The sequence below is a fragment of the Ptychodera flava genome, chromosome 1, assembly GCF_041260155.1.
Source record: "Ptychodera flava strain L36383 chromosome 1, AS_Pfla_20210202, whole genome shotgun sequence".
Taxonomy (NCBI): domain Eukaryota; kingdom Metazoa; phylum Hemichordata; class Enteropneusta; family Ptychoderidae; genus Ptychodera; species Ptychodera flava.
The window spans coordinates 20,870,781-20,891,654 of NC_091928.1; the positions used below are offsets into that span (position 1 = coordinate 20,870,781).

General features: G+C 38.4%; 1 protein-coding gene and 1 long non-coding RNA gene across 2 annotated transcripts in view; both read left to right on the forward strand.

The window, feature by feature from the left end:
* Positions 1–989: 989 nt before the first annotated feature.
* On the forward strand, positions 990–7,457 carry LOC139132646 (uncharacterized). Its single transcript, XR_011552388.1, has 3 exons — positions 990–1,074; positions 6,783–6,839; positions 7,412–7,457. It is a non-coding gene; the product is annotated as an uncharacterized lncRNA (long non-coding RNA).
* Positions 7,458–7,568: 111 nt separating this feature from the next.
* Positions 7,569–20,874, forward strand: part of LOC139143461 (transient receptor potential cation channel subfamily M member 5-like) — a 48,405-nt gene continuing 35,099 nt past the window's right edge. Inside the window, exons 1-7 of the mRNA XM_070713800.1 lie at positions 7,569–7,586; positions 9,101–9,178; positions 9,590–9,757; positions 11,196–11,393; positions 13,079–13,241; positions 20,076–20,253; positions 20,526–20,676. Of these exons, the coding sequence (XP_070569901.1) occupies positions 7,569–7,586; positions 9,101–9,178; positions 9,590–9,757; positions 11,196–11,393; positions 13,079–13,241; positions 20,076–20,253; positions 20,526–20,676 (954 nt within the window). The remainder of the gene's footprint in view (positions 7,587–9,100; positions 9,179–9,589; positions 9,758–11,195; positions 11,394–13,078; positions 13,242–20,075; positions 20,254–20,525; positions 20,677–20,874) is intronic.

Consider the following 20,874-nt stretch of genomic DNA (forward strand, 5'->3'; position numbering starts at 1 on the left):
TTGACGGATGAACAGTTTTATTAATGGACGAAATCCTGTCGGTTTAAGGTAGAATGTGCCTTGGGTACAGATGTTCGGACACCCTAATTTTTACAGCACCTTTGCGCTCTACTACATCTAGCGGCTCATTTGACAGGTCTTGAAGTAAAAATCAAAAATTTTACTATTTCCCATAGAGATATAACACAGGCATAGCAGCCATTTTTTTTATTTCAAGTAGGGGTAATTTTCAGGTAATTTGTTTTTTCGGTTCAAAACTACGTACGGTAACCTTGATTTGCATACCTGGTTTGATAAGAGAACTGTTGGGGAAAGTTTGAGCACAAGTTATGGTATATCTCTTTTGAGGGGCATGTTACCTTAGTGAAATACTTGGAATCCACTGTGACTGAAATCTGAAAACCAGCATATTTAGTGAAACTACAAACAAGCAACAGTACTCATTATCATATGATTTGCGCTCTATGCTTTGAAATCCCTAGTATGTCTGTCAGCCGAAAGGAAGGAATAAAATTAACAAACAAGAGACAAAACGTAAGAGTTTGTTTGCTTCGCAGCCAAACTCACATCGCCCTCCAATCGACCTTGCATACGAACACACGTACACGTTTCAGCCAACACTTTCAATTTAAGTTCCAGGAAGACGCCGACAAACAACATAAAATGACCGAGGCACCGTCCATTTGTTGAATAGAGGGGATCCCATAATATAACACTAGCTATAAAGTAGTCCTGCTTAGCGAAGTTGATGATGGTCTACTAGTTCGTTTCTAAAATTCACGATTAGTTCGAGGTTGACATTCTCGGACACCAAAAGATATATAAAAAAGGTATTGTGTGTTGAATGCCTTGAGAGTAGGGTCGCCAACTGACCTAATAATGTGTTAGCGTGCTAAACCCCCGGCAGCATTGTTATGACATATACCCCAATACTCGATGCACTTGCTACCATGGTAACATTCAGCAAACATAGACATCAAGTGGGCGACGTTTGCCGTTTAACAGGACAACCGACGTCGCAGACTGGGACACAGAAAAGTAAAATATTTGCATCCTACTAGTTTCATCGAACGGGTAAGTACTTCGTTTTGATTATCCCGTTTAACCTCATTTTTTCTGATCAACTAAGAGCCACTTTTAGTATTGTAGTAGAATAATCGTCCCCAGCAAAAATTAGTGCCGAGGGCGAGTGCTTTATACCTCAGTAGGTGTCCGAGAAAAGCAAAGAATAGGAATCTTCATGTGCAAAGAACAAGTTGAATGTTTGATATCATAAGCTCTTCTGACTCTTGATTACCAAAATAGCATTCTTTGGATTACATATCAAACGTAGTCATAGTAAAATATCGAAAATGTCAAAATGTTCGTAGCAAACTGTCCCTGTCGAACAGAAGTAGAATGATAAGTGAAACAAAAAAATAAATTATTACCACTTCAATACCCTTGGGATTCCCAAAATGAAGGTATTTCTTGCAGATTTTAACAAAAATGATCATGGTTCGAAGTGGAATGTGTTTTGACTGTGGTAATTGTTGTTGTTGGTTGTTCTTGTTGTTGTTGTTGTTGCTGCTGCTGCTGCTGCTGTTGTTGTTGTTGTTGTTGTTGTTGTTGTTGTTGTGACGACAACGATATACAATAACGCTTTAACAATTGCTAGGCGTTAAGCTATCAACTAGGGCTGTAAAATGAACTTCATCCAAAACCGAATGACAATACAGTTAATATGAGCACAAAGGGATCTCTGTGTTGTGTGTACTACAAAGGCACTGAGGTATTTTTGTACGGACTCTCACTTTTGTAATAGTTCCTTTGACATGACATATCCAAGGTCGGACAAGTCATGATCGACTTCTTAAAGGACAAATTGTTTTGAGAGGGTTGGCATGTCCATAATTGGGGCGGAAGAGGATTCCGATATAGCAAAACCTAATAATTTACTGCAGTTCATATTCAGAGGTCTTGTATTCAACAGTATTTCAAAGAAAATCGGCGATTTGCAATAAACCTTGCATATCCTCGAAACAGCTGAGGGTCTTTTACTGTGAACAGGGATTTTTGAGATTGGAGATTTGGCTTAGCAATTTTGTCTGTGGCTTCTTCGCTAGGTGACTGGGTACCGTACGTTGTGAGTTCGAACCCGATTGAAACCACCGTATTGGTATGCAGGTGTGTCGTAAATAATTCATTGTAAGTAAGAGCACTCGTGAAGAATGAAAGTCCGGGCCCGCATCGCGGTTGCCTAGCACCGTGGCAGTGGAAAGCAAGACAAAGCAACAAAGCCGAAAACCCAGACCTGACAATTGCTGGGTCATGTGTGACTAAATTTGACACATTTCTTTGTCCTATCACCCCCATTGTATACGGGGGTACATAAAAGGCTGGCTGATAATGAAACCATTGATACAAACGAAATAAGGGAGGTATCCTTGCAATCAATTTGTATTTCTCGGGCTATGTTTAAGTGTTTACGTTGAAATTTCGAGTGTGTGTTGTTGCTGTAAAATTTTTGGTCCATCAGGGAGTGTTCAGTTTTTGCGGCCAGGGGTCGGCCGGTGAAATCCGGGGGGGGGGGGCACGTTAAATTTCAAAACTGCAAGGGAGGTCATGGATTTTTTAAACAGAACAGAGGGGTCTCTTAATTTTTATAAGTATTCGTCCCGTCAAATAGTAGTTTCAGCGTTCAAAAATATCCTTGACACAAAAATGATTCGCTGCATGATTTCATTCTCTGAAGTCATTTAACTGTAAATCTGAACAAAAGTATAATTATCTGTCACATGAACATCTTACCTTGGTAACTCTGAGGCTTGTCTTCTTGTAAACCGACCTCACTGAGGGCAATTAACAATTCATAATACTTACATATTAGAGGTGTAGCACGTTTTGTCAGGGAAAATTTTTAACAGTTACCTGAAGACTACCATGAAAAGTGAAATGAATTATCAAATGTCAGTAACTAGTTTTGTATGGGAAAAAATTATTCATAGTTTCCTCATAGACTGCCATATATTTAACATTTTAGTGAAATTCCAAAATCAAATTTCTTGTACACACATCAGCTTGTACCCACCCTTGTCTAATCAAGTTCATTCATATCAGTTATTTAACGTCCATAAATGAACACATAATGTTAGTTTTATATTTGAAAAATTGTTTATAGTACTTTAATAGACGACCGTGTATAATAAGTCAACATTTTAGGTGAAGTTCCAAAATTAAATCTTTTTTACACATACAACTTGTAAAACCACCCTATTTCAATCAAGGACATTTATGTCAATTATCTGTAAATGCATAGATATTGCTTATTTTGTATTGAAATAGTATTACATAGTTTTCTCATGGATTAGTGAATCGACATTATGAATTAAGTCCAAAAATCAAATTTTTGTACACACACTCATATTTGCCTGCCACTGCAAGCAAAACACATTTACATGAATCATCAAACATATGTAAATGTCCATTTTTGCCTTCTAACAGTTGCACAAAAAATGTTGACAGTTCCCAAAGCCATGCGTGAAATTTCATGACCCTTCAAAAATGCTTGTGCAAAAAAATTGTGACCCGCATCTAATTTCTGTCCCATCTCTTTGAGTTGTGATTTCAAAATTATAGCAAGTCAGAAGTGGAGATTTTAGCACATAGTGAGTTTGTTCGGAGATCATTTGGAAAAAAACCCTGAGAATCGTTTTTAGGATTCTATCGCCCCGCCGTCGAGGTGTTTATGTGTGCAGCTTTACTGAAGCAAATGGTGTAGGGAGGGGGTGTTATGACATTTTTTGTCATCTTAAAAGGGGGTGTTCAATTCTTTGGTGCGAAGGGTAGGGGTTCTCTTATTTTGACTGATGCACAGGAAGAATTTGCCGGTCAACCCCGGTCAGTATAACTAAACGCTCCCTAAGTTATTGAAATGATGTTATACTGTTGGTCTGTGTTCTGTTTGAAAGCATAGTTCGTAAACTGTCTTCTGTGTGTAGTTTCATTAATAGCGGTCATGCTTTTCTATCTGTACATATTAAATTTCACAAATTATAACAGCAATATATACTGACTAGTATATTTTATTAAATGTGGCATAAAAATCCTGCCAATTTATCTGAGGTGAGAAGTGTTTACGAATACAAACTTGAAAAGCTTGAAAAGCGAGCTGTTGCAGCTATGGACTTAGTCAGTTGCCGATTTTCGAATATAAATATTTTACCGAAACAAATTATAAAGCCGAGATAGGGGTTTGCTAAGGTGTATGACTTGGTAACTTGAAATACGCAGCGTAATCGTCCAAACTACGAAAGCAAAGCAGTAAACGGTCAAATTATGGACATGGCGGATGCTCCCTTCCTCTTTTTTTATAATTAATAATATCAATGGACAAATAGTGATTTCTGTGACTCCCATCATTTATGGAACTTCAAATCATAATTATTTTGGTGACCAATTCATAGTAACAGGGAATGATTTTGAGTTCAGAAATAATTCTCATCCGACGATCTAACAGCTTGACACTGCCATAGAGAAAGATAGATAGAGTGGCAACGGGTATTGTTTAAGGCGTGAAGCGGTTACGTAACCCATCCATGTTCGCCTCGCCTCAGGTTGCTCTCGCCTCTCTTTTCCGAAGAGTGCCGACCATAAATCCTTCGGTAATTTTCGGATTTTCGCCAATTGTTAAGCGAAAGTATGTTCGGCAAAGTTTGTGTTGTTGTTGTCGTGTGGTGCTGAGCAGAATTGACGTGCTGGCGAAAACGGGAGTGTTTTTAGCTTCAGGAAAATGAGTTTTACCGTTTTAAAAATTCCTCTCATATTTTTATGAATATATAATGAGTGTGTTTGAACCAAATTTGAAAGTCTTTTATCGATACTGTCTGGTTTTACTCAATGGTTTACGGTCAGTCATACCCTCTTTTACACGTGCGTCAAGGAAGGACATGTTTATGAAACTGCTGGCGTGTTATGTTTTGATTGGCGTGAAGCAGTGTTTCTGGCCTGAGAGCTCACAAAGTAACTATGGTTGCTACGCGACTGGCAGTACAATGCCATCTCGTCGTATTTTTCGCATAATCTCGTGTAATTATCAACCACAAACAAAACCTCCAAAAAGTTTAACACCTTTGAAGCTCATTTTAATATGAAAAGCCAACAGTCTACCGAGACGACCATGGAACAAAAGGCATGCAAGTGTTGCCACTCTGTCTATCTTTCTCTGTGACACTGCTAAAGGCGAGCATTTAGAATGCTCTGTAAAGTATATCACATGGCGTCTATTCTTAGCCATGTCTCTCTTACTAGCGAAGAAATGATCGGTGACTAACATTGCTTTTGCACACACTTGGCTTTCCATACCTCAGTATTAAATGATAAAGTTCCGAATGGTATAATCATAACACTACAACATGTAACTATATAAATTTTTAAGGATGGGGATTTGGCCGACCGGTTTTGATGGTAGCGTTTTCGATAGGTAATTAGGTTCCCTACGTTGTGAGTTGAAACCCGATCGAAAATTTACTGTATTCGAAATGTCCTTAACTCAAGCTTCGAGCACTAGGGTGACCATCAGACCCACTGTCAAAACCTGAACTAACAACATCACTTTATGGTGAAGGCAATGCCTACAACTAATTCGTACGTACGTACATACATACATACATACATACATACATACATACATACATACATACATACATACATACATACATACATACATGCATACACACATAGATAGATAGGTAGATAGATAGATAGATAGATAGATAGATAGATAGATAGATAGATAGATAGATAGACCCATACATACATACATACATACATACATACATACATACATACATACATACATACATACATACATACATACATACATGCATACAGACATGCATACAGACATGCATACAGACATACATACATACATACATACATACATACATACATACATACATACATACATACATACATACATACATACATACATACATACATACATACATACATACATACATACATACATACATACATACATACATACAGACATGCATACAGACATGCATACATACATACATACATACATACATACATACATACATACATACATACATACACACATACATACATACATACGTACATACATAGTGATAATATAAAACGTCACGTTACATTACAGTCCTTTATGTTTCCCTTTGTGCCACATATTTACATATTTGTATCAATTCTTCAAGAAAAAATAGCTTCAAGTACTGTTGAAATGAATGAAGCAAATGACGAAGTTGAATAGAGTCTTCTATTCTTTTTCTGATGCCATTATGTATATATATTTATTACATGCCTCGATGTGAGTGCAAATCAGTGCATTGATTTGAATAGGAACATCCGGGATGTTAGCGGGCCGGTGAACGATGTACTGACCGGTTCCCATGGTTACCCGGCCCAGTGAAGCCTTTCGACGTTTACGACGTCAAAGTAGACGCATAACGCTAGATGTAAAATATCCATGCGCGCACTTCTATTTTGACTTTAGTTAAAATTGTTTGATGCGTGTCTATAATGGTAAAATTGTTTGAAAATGCTCTGCATGTCATACAGCACTAACTGTGAAGAGGCATGTAATAAAAATATTATTGCCTGAATACATGGGTTTATGTGCCCTCGCAGCAGGCTACAATTTGCCCTCCTGGCGTCGGGCAAATTGTCACCTGCTCTCGAGCACATAAACCCATATACTCAGGCAATAATATATTTATTTAGATATAAATTGTACTTTCACGTTAAATTATTTTCTTTTTCAGTGTCAAGATGCATTCTGGCATACCTGAAAACAACCCTGGAACAAGTGATCCAGACAGGTAATGTTACCGTTCATTCATTTTACTAGCAGAAAACTAAACATCGCAAAGAATTGAAGCCACAAATATTGACTTTATAGAATCATAGACAAAGAATAAAGCCATTGTGACAATGGTGGCTCTTTACATAACATAGCGCTCTGCACTACAAACGATGTAGAACACAATTTTCTGTACAGAAGTGACAAATAAACAAAGCACAAACTTCTCTGCATACGATGTATCTTAGCAATATATGGCAGCTATGCTAGATGTTATAACAATATTCAAGTTTCGTCGTCTCCACATGAAATGCAGCCCGCCCAATATTACATACCCACTGCTGTTGCCATGAATACATTGGCATATTTTCCACTTTTTAGCGATTTTAAGAAGTTATTTAAACGATCATTCATAATCTTGTTGTAAACTTTGTCTTACTCTTTTAATGAAAGTGCTGAAAGGCTTTTGGTATGTTCGACTTTTGATCAAGGCCATCGTCTTGAAAGCCTTATTTAATTCGACCGCTGATATATTTCTCTTCCATTTTAAACGTACCTTATGTGTTTATTCTATATGTTTTGTATTGTAAGGTCGCTCAGAGAAGACGTTGAAGAAGCATACAGGAAAACACTGGAGGTGTGACTATTGTTCTCCTAAAATGTTTAAATTATTTTGGCGCCATTATGATTTCATGGCAATCTTTTGGCTCCTATTTACCTAAGTAAGATAGCATTGGGAGCTACTAAAATGAATCAGCATTTCAAAGTATGTATGTATGTACGTGCGTATGTATGTGTATATGTGTGTATGTATGTGTGTATGTAATATTAACTCAATGTCACGTTCTCTCTTAACCTTTTCTCTCCAATTTTCCTCCAACGAGATCCACCATAAAGGTATATTGAAGCGCCCAGCTTTAAGCTTGTTGAAATAGCGTACAAAGGGAAATTTTCAGATAAACGAAAATTTGTGTATTTCCAATTTATTTACTAAGTATGATACTGATTATTGGATCTATTTGTTTATTTTATACACATGTAAGATATGTTGACAAACTGAAGTGCGGGTAATCTGTTCTTATTACGAAGAAAAAAATATTACGAAAAATTGTCAACCGATAAGCCTGCCGCACACGAGAGTAATTAGCTGAGCAAAATTTCATTCGAGGCTGTTTGCTCAGCTACTTTACTCTCGTGTGCCGGCGATTTTTCGTAAGTTTTTTTCCTGTCGAGCCGTTGAGCAGAATATTCAACGTGTTTAATATTTTTTGCCTAGCGAGGCAAATTCATCACAGTGTGCGCCGGAGAATGTGATTTTACTCATGCCTCTTTCACTAAAGCACAGATGTGGAAATTGACATGAGAGTGCAAAACGACTGCCCGTAGGATGGCCCGTAGCATTGAGAACTCAGTCACTTGCGAGCGAACGAGAGAAAGAGCGACAGAGAGAGACAGAGAAAGAAGAGAGAGATAGAGAGACATGGGTACTCAGTAACATTCTTCAGGTTTCCTTTCGTACCAAGAATGTTTGCGAATCAGACTAACGGTAACAAGATCAAAAAGACATTGTGGTGATCAACTTTTCACTTTTGCCGAAAGTTGCCTGTCATAATACCTGGGCAAATACAAAAATGAACGTGGCAAAGAAGTGTTGGTGCAAACGTCACGACAGGACATTACGAGCGTCAGCACTTTCGGGAAAAAAGAAATATGTATTAAAGGTATTACTGCACATAGTGACAGGCAAAAAAACAAGTCGAGTGAATTAGCATTGCAGAACAAGAGATGAGTGGATTTAACCAAACTGAACTTATCAAATCAAACGTTCCAATGGAAGGCAAACACTTACAAAGAAAGAAAAGTACCGAATTAGGATGGAATAGCGAGAGACAGCCATGTACCAAAATGTAGCCGACCAGAGAAAAAATAAATGTACAAAAAAGAGATTAGAAGTTGTGAAGAATATGAATAATTTTGTTATCAAAACAATCCTATAGCAGATAATGATGCACAAACAATCTAATCTCGCGCCTCAATATATTTAATAAACTTAAGACAGCAACATAAAGTTTAAAGCTGGTGCGTGAAGCCATTGTCTCGTTGACTTAATTTCTGTTTAATAAATGTTTCAGTTTCCTGTCAGACCTTCTCGTTACTTACAGTAATTATCTATTAAATATAGAAATTTCAAACGTTTAAGAGTTAAATACAATTGAAATGTAAATTTCAAAAAGATTCAGAACTCATATCTAATGACATTTTGCATTCCAATGTCTCTAGAGAGAAGAGAACTTGGAATCAGAAGATGAGAGATATACTCCAATAGAAGATTCGGAAGACCATGAACTTGGAAGCCAGGTATTTCTGAACTTTAAATTCAGTAAGGTGCATGAGTAACAATCGAGCAAGGTATGAATGTCAGTAATGTAAATGGAAAATGTATTTTAGTGACGGCCAACATTTCTGACTTGAATTTCGTACTTATGCCGGTCTTCATTAGCAAATTTTGTTGGCTTTACGTAACTTACAAATACAATCATATGCTGCTCCTTTTTCCGGCACCTCCAAATAGAGTCTCTCTGAAATATCACCAATATACACCTCTAAATGTCCCTTTTATCATCATATTCCTAAACATTGATAATTTTTCAAGCAATTTAGTGAGATAGGAGAGATCCAAAGTAAAATCTGTTCGACATGTAAATGTCATATGATTTTTTTGGTTATGTCGCCATGTAGCTCACTCATCTTGTTTCATTTTGTCTGTAGTACTTCACATGCAATGAACACAGTGATGATGCCCTGGATGATATTCTTTCTAAATTGAAAATTCCAGAAGACCGACCTTACCATGTAATTTCAATATCTGGTGGAACAGAGAAAAAAGAGTCCTTCGACGACAGTCTAAAACGCAATCTCCTGCTAGATTTGGAAAAGGTAAAATCAGTATTGAATGTCGAATGATATTTCCATTTGAAGTTTTTGATAATTTTTTTCCCAGATTCGCCGGTATCGCTTCCATCGTAGTCACAGGTTTCGTTCTGTCCGTGCCGAGGTACTAGTTTCACTTCGATAATAAATTCTGATTTCAAATGTTCAAAATAAACACAGTTCTGCCAATTGCAATAATTATTTTCCTCCACAGATATACAATCTGCTTCGATATTTATTCTTATTCAGGAGCGGACGAGAATATTTACAAATAGAAAGTAGTACTGGATAATAACTAATTTGCATAATTTAGTGTGAAATAATTTCTTAATCATGGTTTTCGATGTAAACATTATTTAATGGCACATGATCTGTTGTCAATATGCTTTGCAGATGACAAAACACGTGAAACATTCTGCTGAAAGTAAGCAGTTAGTAAAATATTTAAAAGCAGTGATAATTGCCTCAATCGAAAGCTAAAATACAAAAAGTGTCACAAATGTTTAGAACATGCCAAAAAAATTAGAGGGACGATATAAACTCTGTCTGTGAAAATACCAACTTTATTTATATGCCAACAGACTGGTAATTTACATATGTAAAAATACTACCAAAAGTCACTTTCGATATTTTCAAAACATCTTATTACTAATTTACATATTCAACAAAATTTTCTAATTAGGGATATATCTTGATTGTCTTGGTGAAAGTCGATACACCCTCCTATGTATATCGGAGAAATATGATAAAATATTAATGAAAGTTGTTTAGCATTTTTATATCAGCAAGTTAATAATTTGTATATTAAACGAACTCTCCCCATTAGGGATATACTGTAAGACTGGAAAGAGTCTGAAAAAGTTTATGAAAATTGCTATGTATATTGATGAGACGATTATGCCGAGTTAGTAAAATGTTTTTTAGTTTTCATGTCAGCTAATTGATAATTCTATATCTTATGAGTTTTTACAGTTTGGCATATATGGCTTGAAGGACTTTACAAAATGACAGCAATCAAAGACATTTAGAATTTTTATTTCAGCTAATGACATATTTATATACTGAATGACCTTTTGAATTAATCTGTTGTGAATATTGTTCATTATGTTGATCATAACACTTTCAATGACGTTGCAAACATATGGCAAAAGTTTAGATTTACAGACAACTGCAATTTAGGGTGGAGCTTTGCCAGAGCGGTTTTAAGTGTGATGTCTTCGCTAGGTCACATGTGCTATACGTTGTGAGTTCCAATTCGATCGTAAATCTACTTAATTCTTGCGAACATAGCTTTCAATTTCCATCGAATTCACCTTTCGCTTAAGTGCTTTTTGTTGACAAGGTTGGTGAAAAGGAGAGATTTGACACACTTGTGTCAAAGAACACAGATGGTGAATATCTTATATACAATTAAATTCATTGAATCGTGTCTCTTTATTCGTAGATATTTTCAAACGAACAAGAAACTCTAATTCTCACGTCTGGTGTGGATCATGGGGTGGTGCATTACGTAGGTGAAGCATTAAAAAGACAGGAATGGAGTAAAACAAAAACGACGATGTGTTTGGGAATTTTGACGAAAGACATCAAACGGCTTTTTCAGTCATTAAGAAGCCCTGTTGATAGCGTAATGAAATCTTCGGTAAGTGGTGTATCGACAATTTGAAAAGCTGCATCTGTGTAAGACAGAATAACACACATTTTTAGGCTGTTCTGTCCCTGCAATCTCAATGTTATGTCATTTTTCTTGTACATTCTTCTTCAAGACCCAAAATTAGAGCGCAGCGAGAGCGAGGGAAAGTGTAAGTATAGAGTTTATACAGAGTTTAAAATATAATTTCTTCGAATCACTGAGCTTTTAAAATGAGCCTTTCCGGTTGTATACATTCATTTTGAGAAAGTTTTTATAGGTTTCGTGAAACCAAAACGGCTTTGATCATAAAACCTACTCGACAAAGGGCTTCAATAGAAGATGATCTCCTCCTGACAAATAAGTTCAAGAATTTAGTTTAAAATGAGAATTTCAGATCACGCTTTATATATAATAGCAACTTGACTTGATTATTGATGATCGAAACGCATCAAAATCATCGAAGCACATCAAAATCACGCCATAATGAGCTACACTAGTTCTTTTTAACACAATTCAACTAAATCAACGAATTCCTCTATGAATTGTACTATTAATAATTATTTTCATTCTCCCCCAAACCTGCTAGTCATTACAACCCCGCCAATCCTGATTAGTTCCAAGTTGATCCATTTGTTAAACCTACAGAGAATATTTTTAGCTGATCACATTCATTGATCGCGTCGACTTGTGGCAACATTTGATTCAAAATTGTTATTCCACCTAAGGTCATAAAATGAGACTAACAAAATTCTGTAATCATCCTTTTTGGTCCATATTGTCTCAATGATGAATACCAGACTTTATGGTCTTTATACGAGGTTATTATGAAAATACCGCAAAAGATGCACGAGGACATTGACGCCGCGCATCGCCTCGCCAATGTCCTCGTGCATCTTTTGCGATATATATTTTCGTAATAACCTTATTATTATACATCTTACATTCGTCACTGGGGCATCAAATTGTCAGAGTAGTGACAGTTTTCGTGCAATGTCAAAATTTTTCTTCCGTTTATAGCGCGTGTGGAACGCTATCTCGGACGCGCTTCTGCAAGTTCTTGATGTGTGTGTGTGCACTACACACGTAAGTACAGAGCGCGCGCGAGGCATGTTCTGGCACTCTTCCAATGAGTCCCTTGAAACCATGGTCGGCTGGCGCAATGTGGTGTATGTAATCTTGAGCATGTGAGTGTAATCGGCTACGGTGCAGTGGTTGCGATTGGAATGCACAGCGCCGCCAGTGGCAAATATGGGAACAGTGCGAATCGTACGCATGAAGCAAAATAGCTTTTACTTTTAATATATTGACCGTAGACATCAAAACCTGAACCGTATGAATTAAATTTAATGCACATGCGCCTGATTGTCGCCGATTTTTCTCCCTTACCACCACTTGCGGCGCTGGGCATTCCAATGGCTACAGACACCACCGCGCCGTAGTCGATTACACTGAGGATTTTCACCACATCACGCCAGCCAACCGTGCTTGAAACCGTTCAACAGTGAACGCGCAGATACAGCCGCAGGGGATGGGGCGCCTGGAAACCATACGTGTTACGGAATGGGCGTTCAGTACGGCTTTTTAGCGCACGAAAAATTCTATTGTTCTCGATGGTAGATGTATGATTATTGTCCTTATTTTGAAGAAGATTTATATTTGGAGGGGACAATGTTGTTGACAATGACTTGTTGCAGAAAGGAGGCGATCTGAATGAAACAGTAAGAAAATATGCGAACAAACAACACACCCACTTTCTGATCGTGGAATCCCGCGAAGAAGATCTCTGGTATCAGAAAGGAAGGTTTATTCGTAAAAGACTTCAAGAATATCTGGCAGAGGCAGCTGCAAATGCTAAAGGTACATTGTCACATTGCATAGATGTTTGTTATGTGCGCTGTCTAATTGCAAATTATCTGCTAATTTGCATGCTTCGTGTGTGTTGATTCGTGAAATCAGGCTTTAAGTGCGCGTTTATGATTAAACTTTCGATGATTTATCGGCATTGTCTCCGAATGAAATCAGTATCAAGTGTTTCTGAAGTTTGATGTACATGGTTTACAAATAAGAAGATCCCCAAGTGGACAAACTGCAATATCCTTTGAATATAACTCAATTTTTAAAGACTTTTAGCTCAAAATGACATCTGCAACAAAGGGTATCCGCTATTTGGTAGTATCCAATAGCTTTACGCGACATCACACTTAACCAACACAGTGTTTCGTAGCAATATTTCTCATTAAAGATGAAAAGGAAGCCCCCTCATATTTTTAATTTATAAAAAGCAGAGAATATAAACTTGAGAATGGTAGCAATATTGTCCTCGAAGGATGAAGTGGGTATATATTTGCGGTAGGAAATGTCAATTTTGGTATTAATGACAAACATTATTTTAGGTAAAAAATGTGATACTATTTTCTGAAGTTTAATATTTCAGGCGAAACAAGAGTACATGTAGAAATGTCTGTTTTATTTTGCATTATCTATCCTCATTCTAAAATTGCAGTGGTTTTGAAAGACTGATACTCAAAAGAATGATAAAAATCAAAATAAGCAAATTAAAATGCCCCTATCCAAAATTTCAGAAGGCGCTGCACCAAACACAGTGTGTTTGGTAAAAAATTGCTTTTTTTGAAAATATTCAATTGTAATTAATTTGTTGACGCTAGATTAAAATATTGGTTGGATTCACCATTTAGCTTGTCAAACAGTCGTAAGTTGTGTCAGAAGTGATAATTTATGCAAATGTATGCTTTTCTCCAAATTCCAACATTTCAAAAGAATTTAACTTCACTTTGGCTGGGTAAATTTTTTTGAAATTTTCACATTATGTTTTTAAACACTATATAACAAAACGACTATTTTGTTTGGAGATAAAGTTCTTACATTTTGAAAAAAAGGTATTTCAATTTTGCTAATCAGAATTTTAATTACTTTTTTGAGTGTCAGTCTTTCAACCCATGGCATTTTGGAATGAGGATAGACACTGCAAAACAAGATAGTCGGTTTTTTCTACATGTACTCTTCTTTTGAGTAAAATATTACAATTCTGAAAATAAAGTCAAGTTTTTGACTTGAATTAATATTTATCATTAATACCAAAATTGAGGTTGTTACCCAAAATATACACCCCTTCATTTAAACTATTGCTACCATACTTACTTAAGATTCTCTGCTTTTTGAAAATATATACTATGAGAGGGTTTCCTTGTAATCTTTGATGAGAAATGTAGCTTTGAATAAAACTGTGTTGGCAACATGTAGCGCCACCTTAAGAACTTGATTACTGAGCAAAAGTCTTTTTTGATAGTATTTGAAGAACATAATGTGAAAACTTGAAGTTCACAAAATTTGACCCGGTCAAAGTGAGGTCAAATTCTTTTGAAATCTTAGAATCTGGAGAAACGTGGAGCCAGGAATTCTGGTGCATCAAGTTGCACTTCTTTCTTACCCAACTTGCTACTGTTTGATAAGCTAAAAGGTGAACCCAATTAATATTTTAATCTTCGATTCACAGATTGCTTAAAATGGAATTAATCTTTGCAAAAAGTGATTCTTAGCAAACTTTGCCGTGTTACGTACGACGACATCTGAAGTTAAGTGTAGGGTATCCGTCTAATACGAGCAAATATTGCTGTACTAATATGGCGCGTAATCCATGCCAAAATTAATACCTTACATTTTGAGCCAAACTTCATTCAACTCTCGCTCAGTGCGACCCAACTGTGGCCACCTTCATTCGGCTCTCGCTCAGTGCGACCCAACTGTGGCCACCTTCATTCGGCTCTCGCTCAATGCGATTAAACTCTCGCTCAGTGCGACCCAACTGTGGCCACCTTCATTGGGCTCTCGCTCAGTGCGACCCGACTGTGGCCACCTTCATTCGGCTCTCGCTCAGTGCGACCCAACTGTGGCCACCTTCATTCGGCTCTCCCTAAGTGCGACCCAACTGTGGCCACCTTCATTCGGCTCTCGCTCAATGCGATTCAACTCTCGCTCAGTGCGACCCAACTGTGGCCACCTTCATTCGGCTCTCGCTCAGTGCGACCCAACTGTGGCCACCTTCATTCGGCTCTCGCTCAATGCGATTAAACTCTCGCTCAGTGCGACCCAACTGTGGCCACCTTCATTGGGCTCTCGCTCAGTGCGACCCGACTGTGGCCACCTTCATTCGGCTCTCGCTCAGTGCGACCCAACTGTGGCCACCTTCATTCGGCTCTCCCTAAGTGCGACCCAACTGTGGCCACCTTCATTCGGCTCTCGCTCAATGCGATTCAACTCTCGCTCAGTGCGACCCAACTGTGGCCACCTTCATTCGGCTCTCGCTCAGTGCGACCCAACTGTGGCCACCTTCATTCGGCTCTCGCTCAATGCGATTAAACTCTCGCTCAGTGCGACCCAACTGTGGCCACCTTCATTGGGCTCTCGCTCAGTGCGATCCGACTGTGGCCATCTTCATTCGGCTCTCGCTCAGTGCGACCCAACTGTGGCCGACTTCATTCGGCTCTCGCTCAGTGCGACCCAACTGTGGCCACCTTCATTGGGCTCTCGCTCAGTGCGACCCAACTGTGGCCACCTTCATTCGGCTCTCGCTCAGTGCGACCCAACTGTGGCCACCTTCATTCAGCTCTCGCTCAGTGCGACCCAACTGTGGCCACCTTCATTCGGCTCTCGCTCAGTGCGACCCAACTGTGGCCGACTTCATTCGGCTCTCGCTCAGTGCGACCCAACTGTGGCCAACTTCATTTATGGTCGTGTGAAGATAAGAATGGACAGTGAAATTGATCCAAATGTTATCACACTTGTGTAATTGGTTTGTAAAGTTGTTCCAAAACTTGCTGCAGTATCAGTACTTGTAATTAACTTGCGGCAAAGAACAGACGGATGATAGTGTTGTTTCACAGCAGGCTTCAGCTGTAATTGCTGAAGTAAAGCAATAAAACCTGTCGGCCGGCCGGTAGGAACTGATTAGTGTCTATGTGTGGGATAAATGTTTCCTACAAGTGTACACACACTTGTATTTCAGTAGTGGCCATGGCCGAGTATATGTTCAAAGTAGAGTTCTCGTACTATTCCCAAACACGGATAGTGCCCGTCTTCATTTCTGAGGATGACTTACACAGCATGTCTTACGCTGATGACTTGCCAATGCCGGTCACCGCTGATATCTGTCGAAATGACTTTCCATCCACGTACATTTCGAGAACTTTCTCACGTACTGCTTCTGGCGTATGTACACCTCTTTTCCCGTGGATCATGATTTCTTTTGCACAAAGAACTTCGTACAGTGCGAATTAAGACAACAAGAGTCTAATGACAACTAGACACTGACTTGGCTGTGACACTCAGGGCGGCGGTAAGGAATGTAATATGATTCTGCATATGTGAAGTGCACCGCAAAGTGTACTCCCATGGTGTGTGTTTATTAGGGGTCCATAAAAGCTCTCTGATTTTCACCGCAATTATAACAAGTCAGTGCAACTTCTAAGGCAAGTTTTGAAACAACTTCACAAACCAATTACACAAGTGTGATAACATTTAGATCAATTTCACTGTCCATTCTTATCTTCACACAACAGTAACTATCGCCCAATTCCATCCAATATTGTCGCCAACCTATCCAACTTTCACGAAACTCAATGCGACTCGTAACTTCGGAAACAGCTTTCAAAGCAATATCTTTGGTACTATGATTCTATTGTAATTAACAGACAATATTCATATCATTAAAAAAATGGGTCATCTAATATTATGAAGTTTAAGGACATTTTGAATGAGAAGACTTACACAGTAGGCCTACAGTTGGTTAGGGAAATAGTACATTGAGAATAAAATTACTGTAGGCCTAAAGGGGAGAAAAATCAAAAAAATCAAAACAGAATTAGAAACTCTGTTAAATACAACGGGTATGGGAAGAATGACATCATTTTATTCTTAGGCTAATAATCGGTATTAAATATTTAAGCAATAAAGCACACCCAGCAACGGTATACATCGAGATTTTGACCAATTCACGACATATGCACGAGTGATAGCGAGAGCATTAAATAATTAATATAAGTATTATATAGAAATAATAACGCGAATAATAATAGGTTCAATTTCCATGAAAATTTCACCATAAGGATATTTTGGGTCGAGAAGACCAAATATGATATCAATTTCACTGCCCCATGTTTCCATGGTAACCATTTTAGGGGTTGAAAATTTCAGTTTTTCTAATATCCCATGAAAAGTTACTTTGATTGATATAAAAATTATCTAGTGGGGGAGTTCGGGTCAGAGAACACAAAAACCAGACTTATTTTAATGTTTCGAGTTGCCATGGTAACTATTTTGGGATTGAAAATGTTACTTTTTCCTTAATTCCTATTAAAGAACTATTGATTGATGTCAAAATTTATAATAAGGGTTTTTCTGGTGAGCACACAAAAAAAAAATCACACTCATTTTTAATGTGAGATGTTTCCATGGCAACCATTTCAGGAGTAAAAATTACCAGTTTTTCAAAGATTCCACCTAAAATCCAGTAATCAACAGAATGTGTTATATCAAAGGGATATTTTGGGTTAGAAAGACCAAATATCCAGTGTAAAATCCAGTAATCAACAGAAATATTATACCAAAGAGAGAGAGAGAGAGAGAGAGAGAGAGAGAGAGATTGTTAATATATATTGGAAATCTTTTTCATAGTCGTGACTTTTGATGGAAGAAAACTAAAAACAAAATTACATTGAACCGATTGAACGTGTATCCATAAAGTTCGCACAAAAGTTAAACGTCTAGGCCTGCTGGTATCGCTTAAACTGCTTAGTGTCACTTTTCCGACAAGCATTTAATTACCCCTTGGCTTAATGATATCCTCCCTCTCTCCGTACAGTATGATGCATAATTCTGCGCTGCACATACAACAATTGGAAGTCACCCCTATTGACAAAATTAAAATAAACAACACCTCTTTTTCAGAATTCCCACATAGCTTCAATGAACTGTTTTTAGATTTCTATATAATACTTATAGCCCCTAAACTTGTAATAATAATAATAATAATAATAATAATAATAATAATAATTTTGTTTGCTTGTAAATGGAGAATTTACATCACATTTGTGGTAATAAAAATGTAATACAAAAATAAGTTAAATTTTTTCTAAAAGGGATCTAGTCGAAATTGAGCGGTATACCGTCGCTTGGTTTAATGTATTGCTATTGGAAACAATATTTGCGCGAACGAACTCCTAATCCATTGAAGACAGCAGAATTATTTATATAGCTAGACGACGTGATAACAAGAACTTTGTTGGAACTGTAAATCTGGACTTCCGCAACAGACTTTTGGTTTGAATATTGGATCCCCCAGGACAATGACAGAAAACATATGAATATATTAATGACGTCAAGTGACGTCACTATGATGCCCTGTGACGTCTCGTGTATAATGGCAAAGTTGGTCACTTTAATGATGGGTTGGCTGCCATGAACCACATTCTGGCACGGTCAATTTGAAGTAAAATCAGAGTCGATAACATAACATAGAATCACCTTCACATAAATAAAGTAAATGCAATGGACTCTAAATCACTTGTGATTTGTTTCAACTCAAAAGTGTCTTCATTTGAATCGCATGCTGTGGCGCCCATTTCAAAAATGGTTCGCCCCAACCAAGCCCCCCCAAACACGGAATATCCCCCGACACGAATGCGTTCAGCTCAAAAAGCAAGACGAATGCAGAGTCATCAAATGAGTTGAGCTTCAAAAGTAATCTAAGGAGCATGATTCAAACGAGTCGCGGCGGAAAGCGAATGCATTACACGAGTCGCATTGAGTTTCGTGAAAGTTAGATAGGTTGGCGACAATATTGGATGGAATTGGGCGATAGTTAAATGAAGTTGGCCACAGTTGGGTCGCACTGAGCGAGAGCCGAATGAAGTCGGCCACAGTTGGGTCGCACTGAGCGAGAGCCGAATGAAGGTGGCCACAGTTGGGTCGCACTGAGCGAGAGCCGAATGAAGGTGGCCACAGTTGGGTCGCACTGAGCGAGAGTTGAATCGCATTGAGCGAGAGCCCAATGAAGGTGGCCACAGATGGGTCGCACTGAGCGAGAGCGAATGAAGGTGGCCACAGTTGGGTCGCACTGAGCGAGAGCCGAATGAAGTCGGCCACAGTTGGGTCGCACTGAGCGAGAGCCGAATGAAGTCGGCCACAGTTGGGTCGCACTGAGCGAGAGCCGAATGAAGGTGGCCACAGTTGGGTCGCACTGAGCGAGAGCCGAATGAAGGTGGCCACAGTTGGGTCGCACTGAGCGAGAGTTGAATCGCATTGAGCGAGAGCCGAATGAAGGTGGCCACAGTTGGGTCGCACTGAGCGAGAGCCGAATGAAGGTGGCCACAGTTGGGTCGCACTGAGCGAGAGTCAAATCGCATTGAGCGAGAGCCGAATGAAGGTGGCCACAGTTGGGTCGCACTGAGCGAGAGTTGAATCGCATTGAGCGAGAGCCGAATGAAGGTGGCCACAGTTGGGTCGCACTGAGCGAGAGTTGAATGAAGTTTGGCTCAAAATGTAAGGTATTATTTGGCATGGATTACGCGCCATAGTACCAACCCCTTATTTCAAAATTATTGTAATTGCAGCCTTCTTGAAAATGTCTGGCACTGTCCTGTAGCGACAATTTTCTCCTAACATCCTTTTTTTCAGCAGAAGATCGTTCTATCGTACTTCTGTGCGTTGGAGGCGGAGTTGAAACTATAAAGGAAATTGCTGACTGCTTAAGATGTAAATATCCAATCCCGGTTGTACTCTTCAAAGGAAGCGGTGGGGCTACCGATTTTGTTGACTACATCATAAGTGAGAGCCAAGAGCTTATTTGCAAACGGTGAGTGCGAGTTAAGCAAATGTTTGAGGACAAAGTGTGTTTTCCAGTACTATGGCGGGGACAGCTTCAACGTATCAAAACAGAACTCACGCGGGATGTGGTACACATTTTGTTTTCTCGCTCTTTCCTATCTAGAGGTGTATGATGATATTCACCACATTGTATTATCATGTATGTTAAACTTAATAGTGCCATCTATATCGCATACCTGTTTAAGAAACTTATTTCGATTATGAAAAATGTTTGTCAATATTGTAATATATTTTATAAAGGCACAGCGAAGATATTTTCAAGAAGATGATTATTGAAAAGTTCCGAGAAGACCTGTACGACAGAGTCGAGAGCTACCGAGGAGAATTATCCGGAGAAATGGAAGATGACGTCTGGAAAGATATTGCAGAAATTTTGCGCTTTTCAGAATCGGTAAAAACCTTTTATTCCACCTGCCATGACTAGGTTTTCATTAATGGAGAATAATTGATGTTTCAAATGTGAAGTACTAGAGCAAATATTGAGTAATTGGTATGATTAATATGTAAAAAAAGCTTGTAATTGAGCTGTAAGGAATGTAATTTTGTCTTTCAACGACAGTGTAATCAACGGAGACGCCTTGCCGAAAAT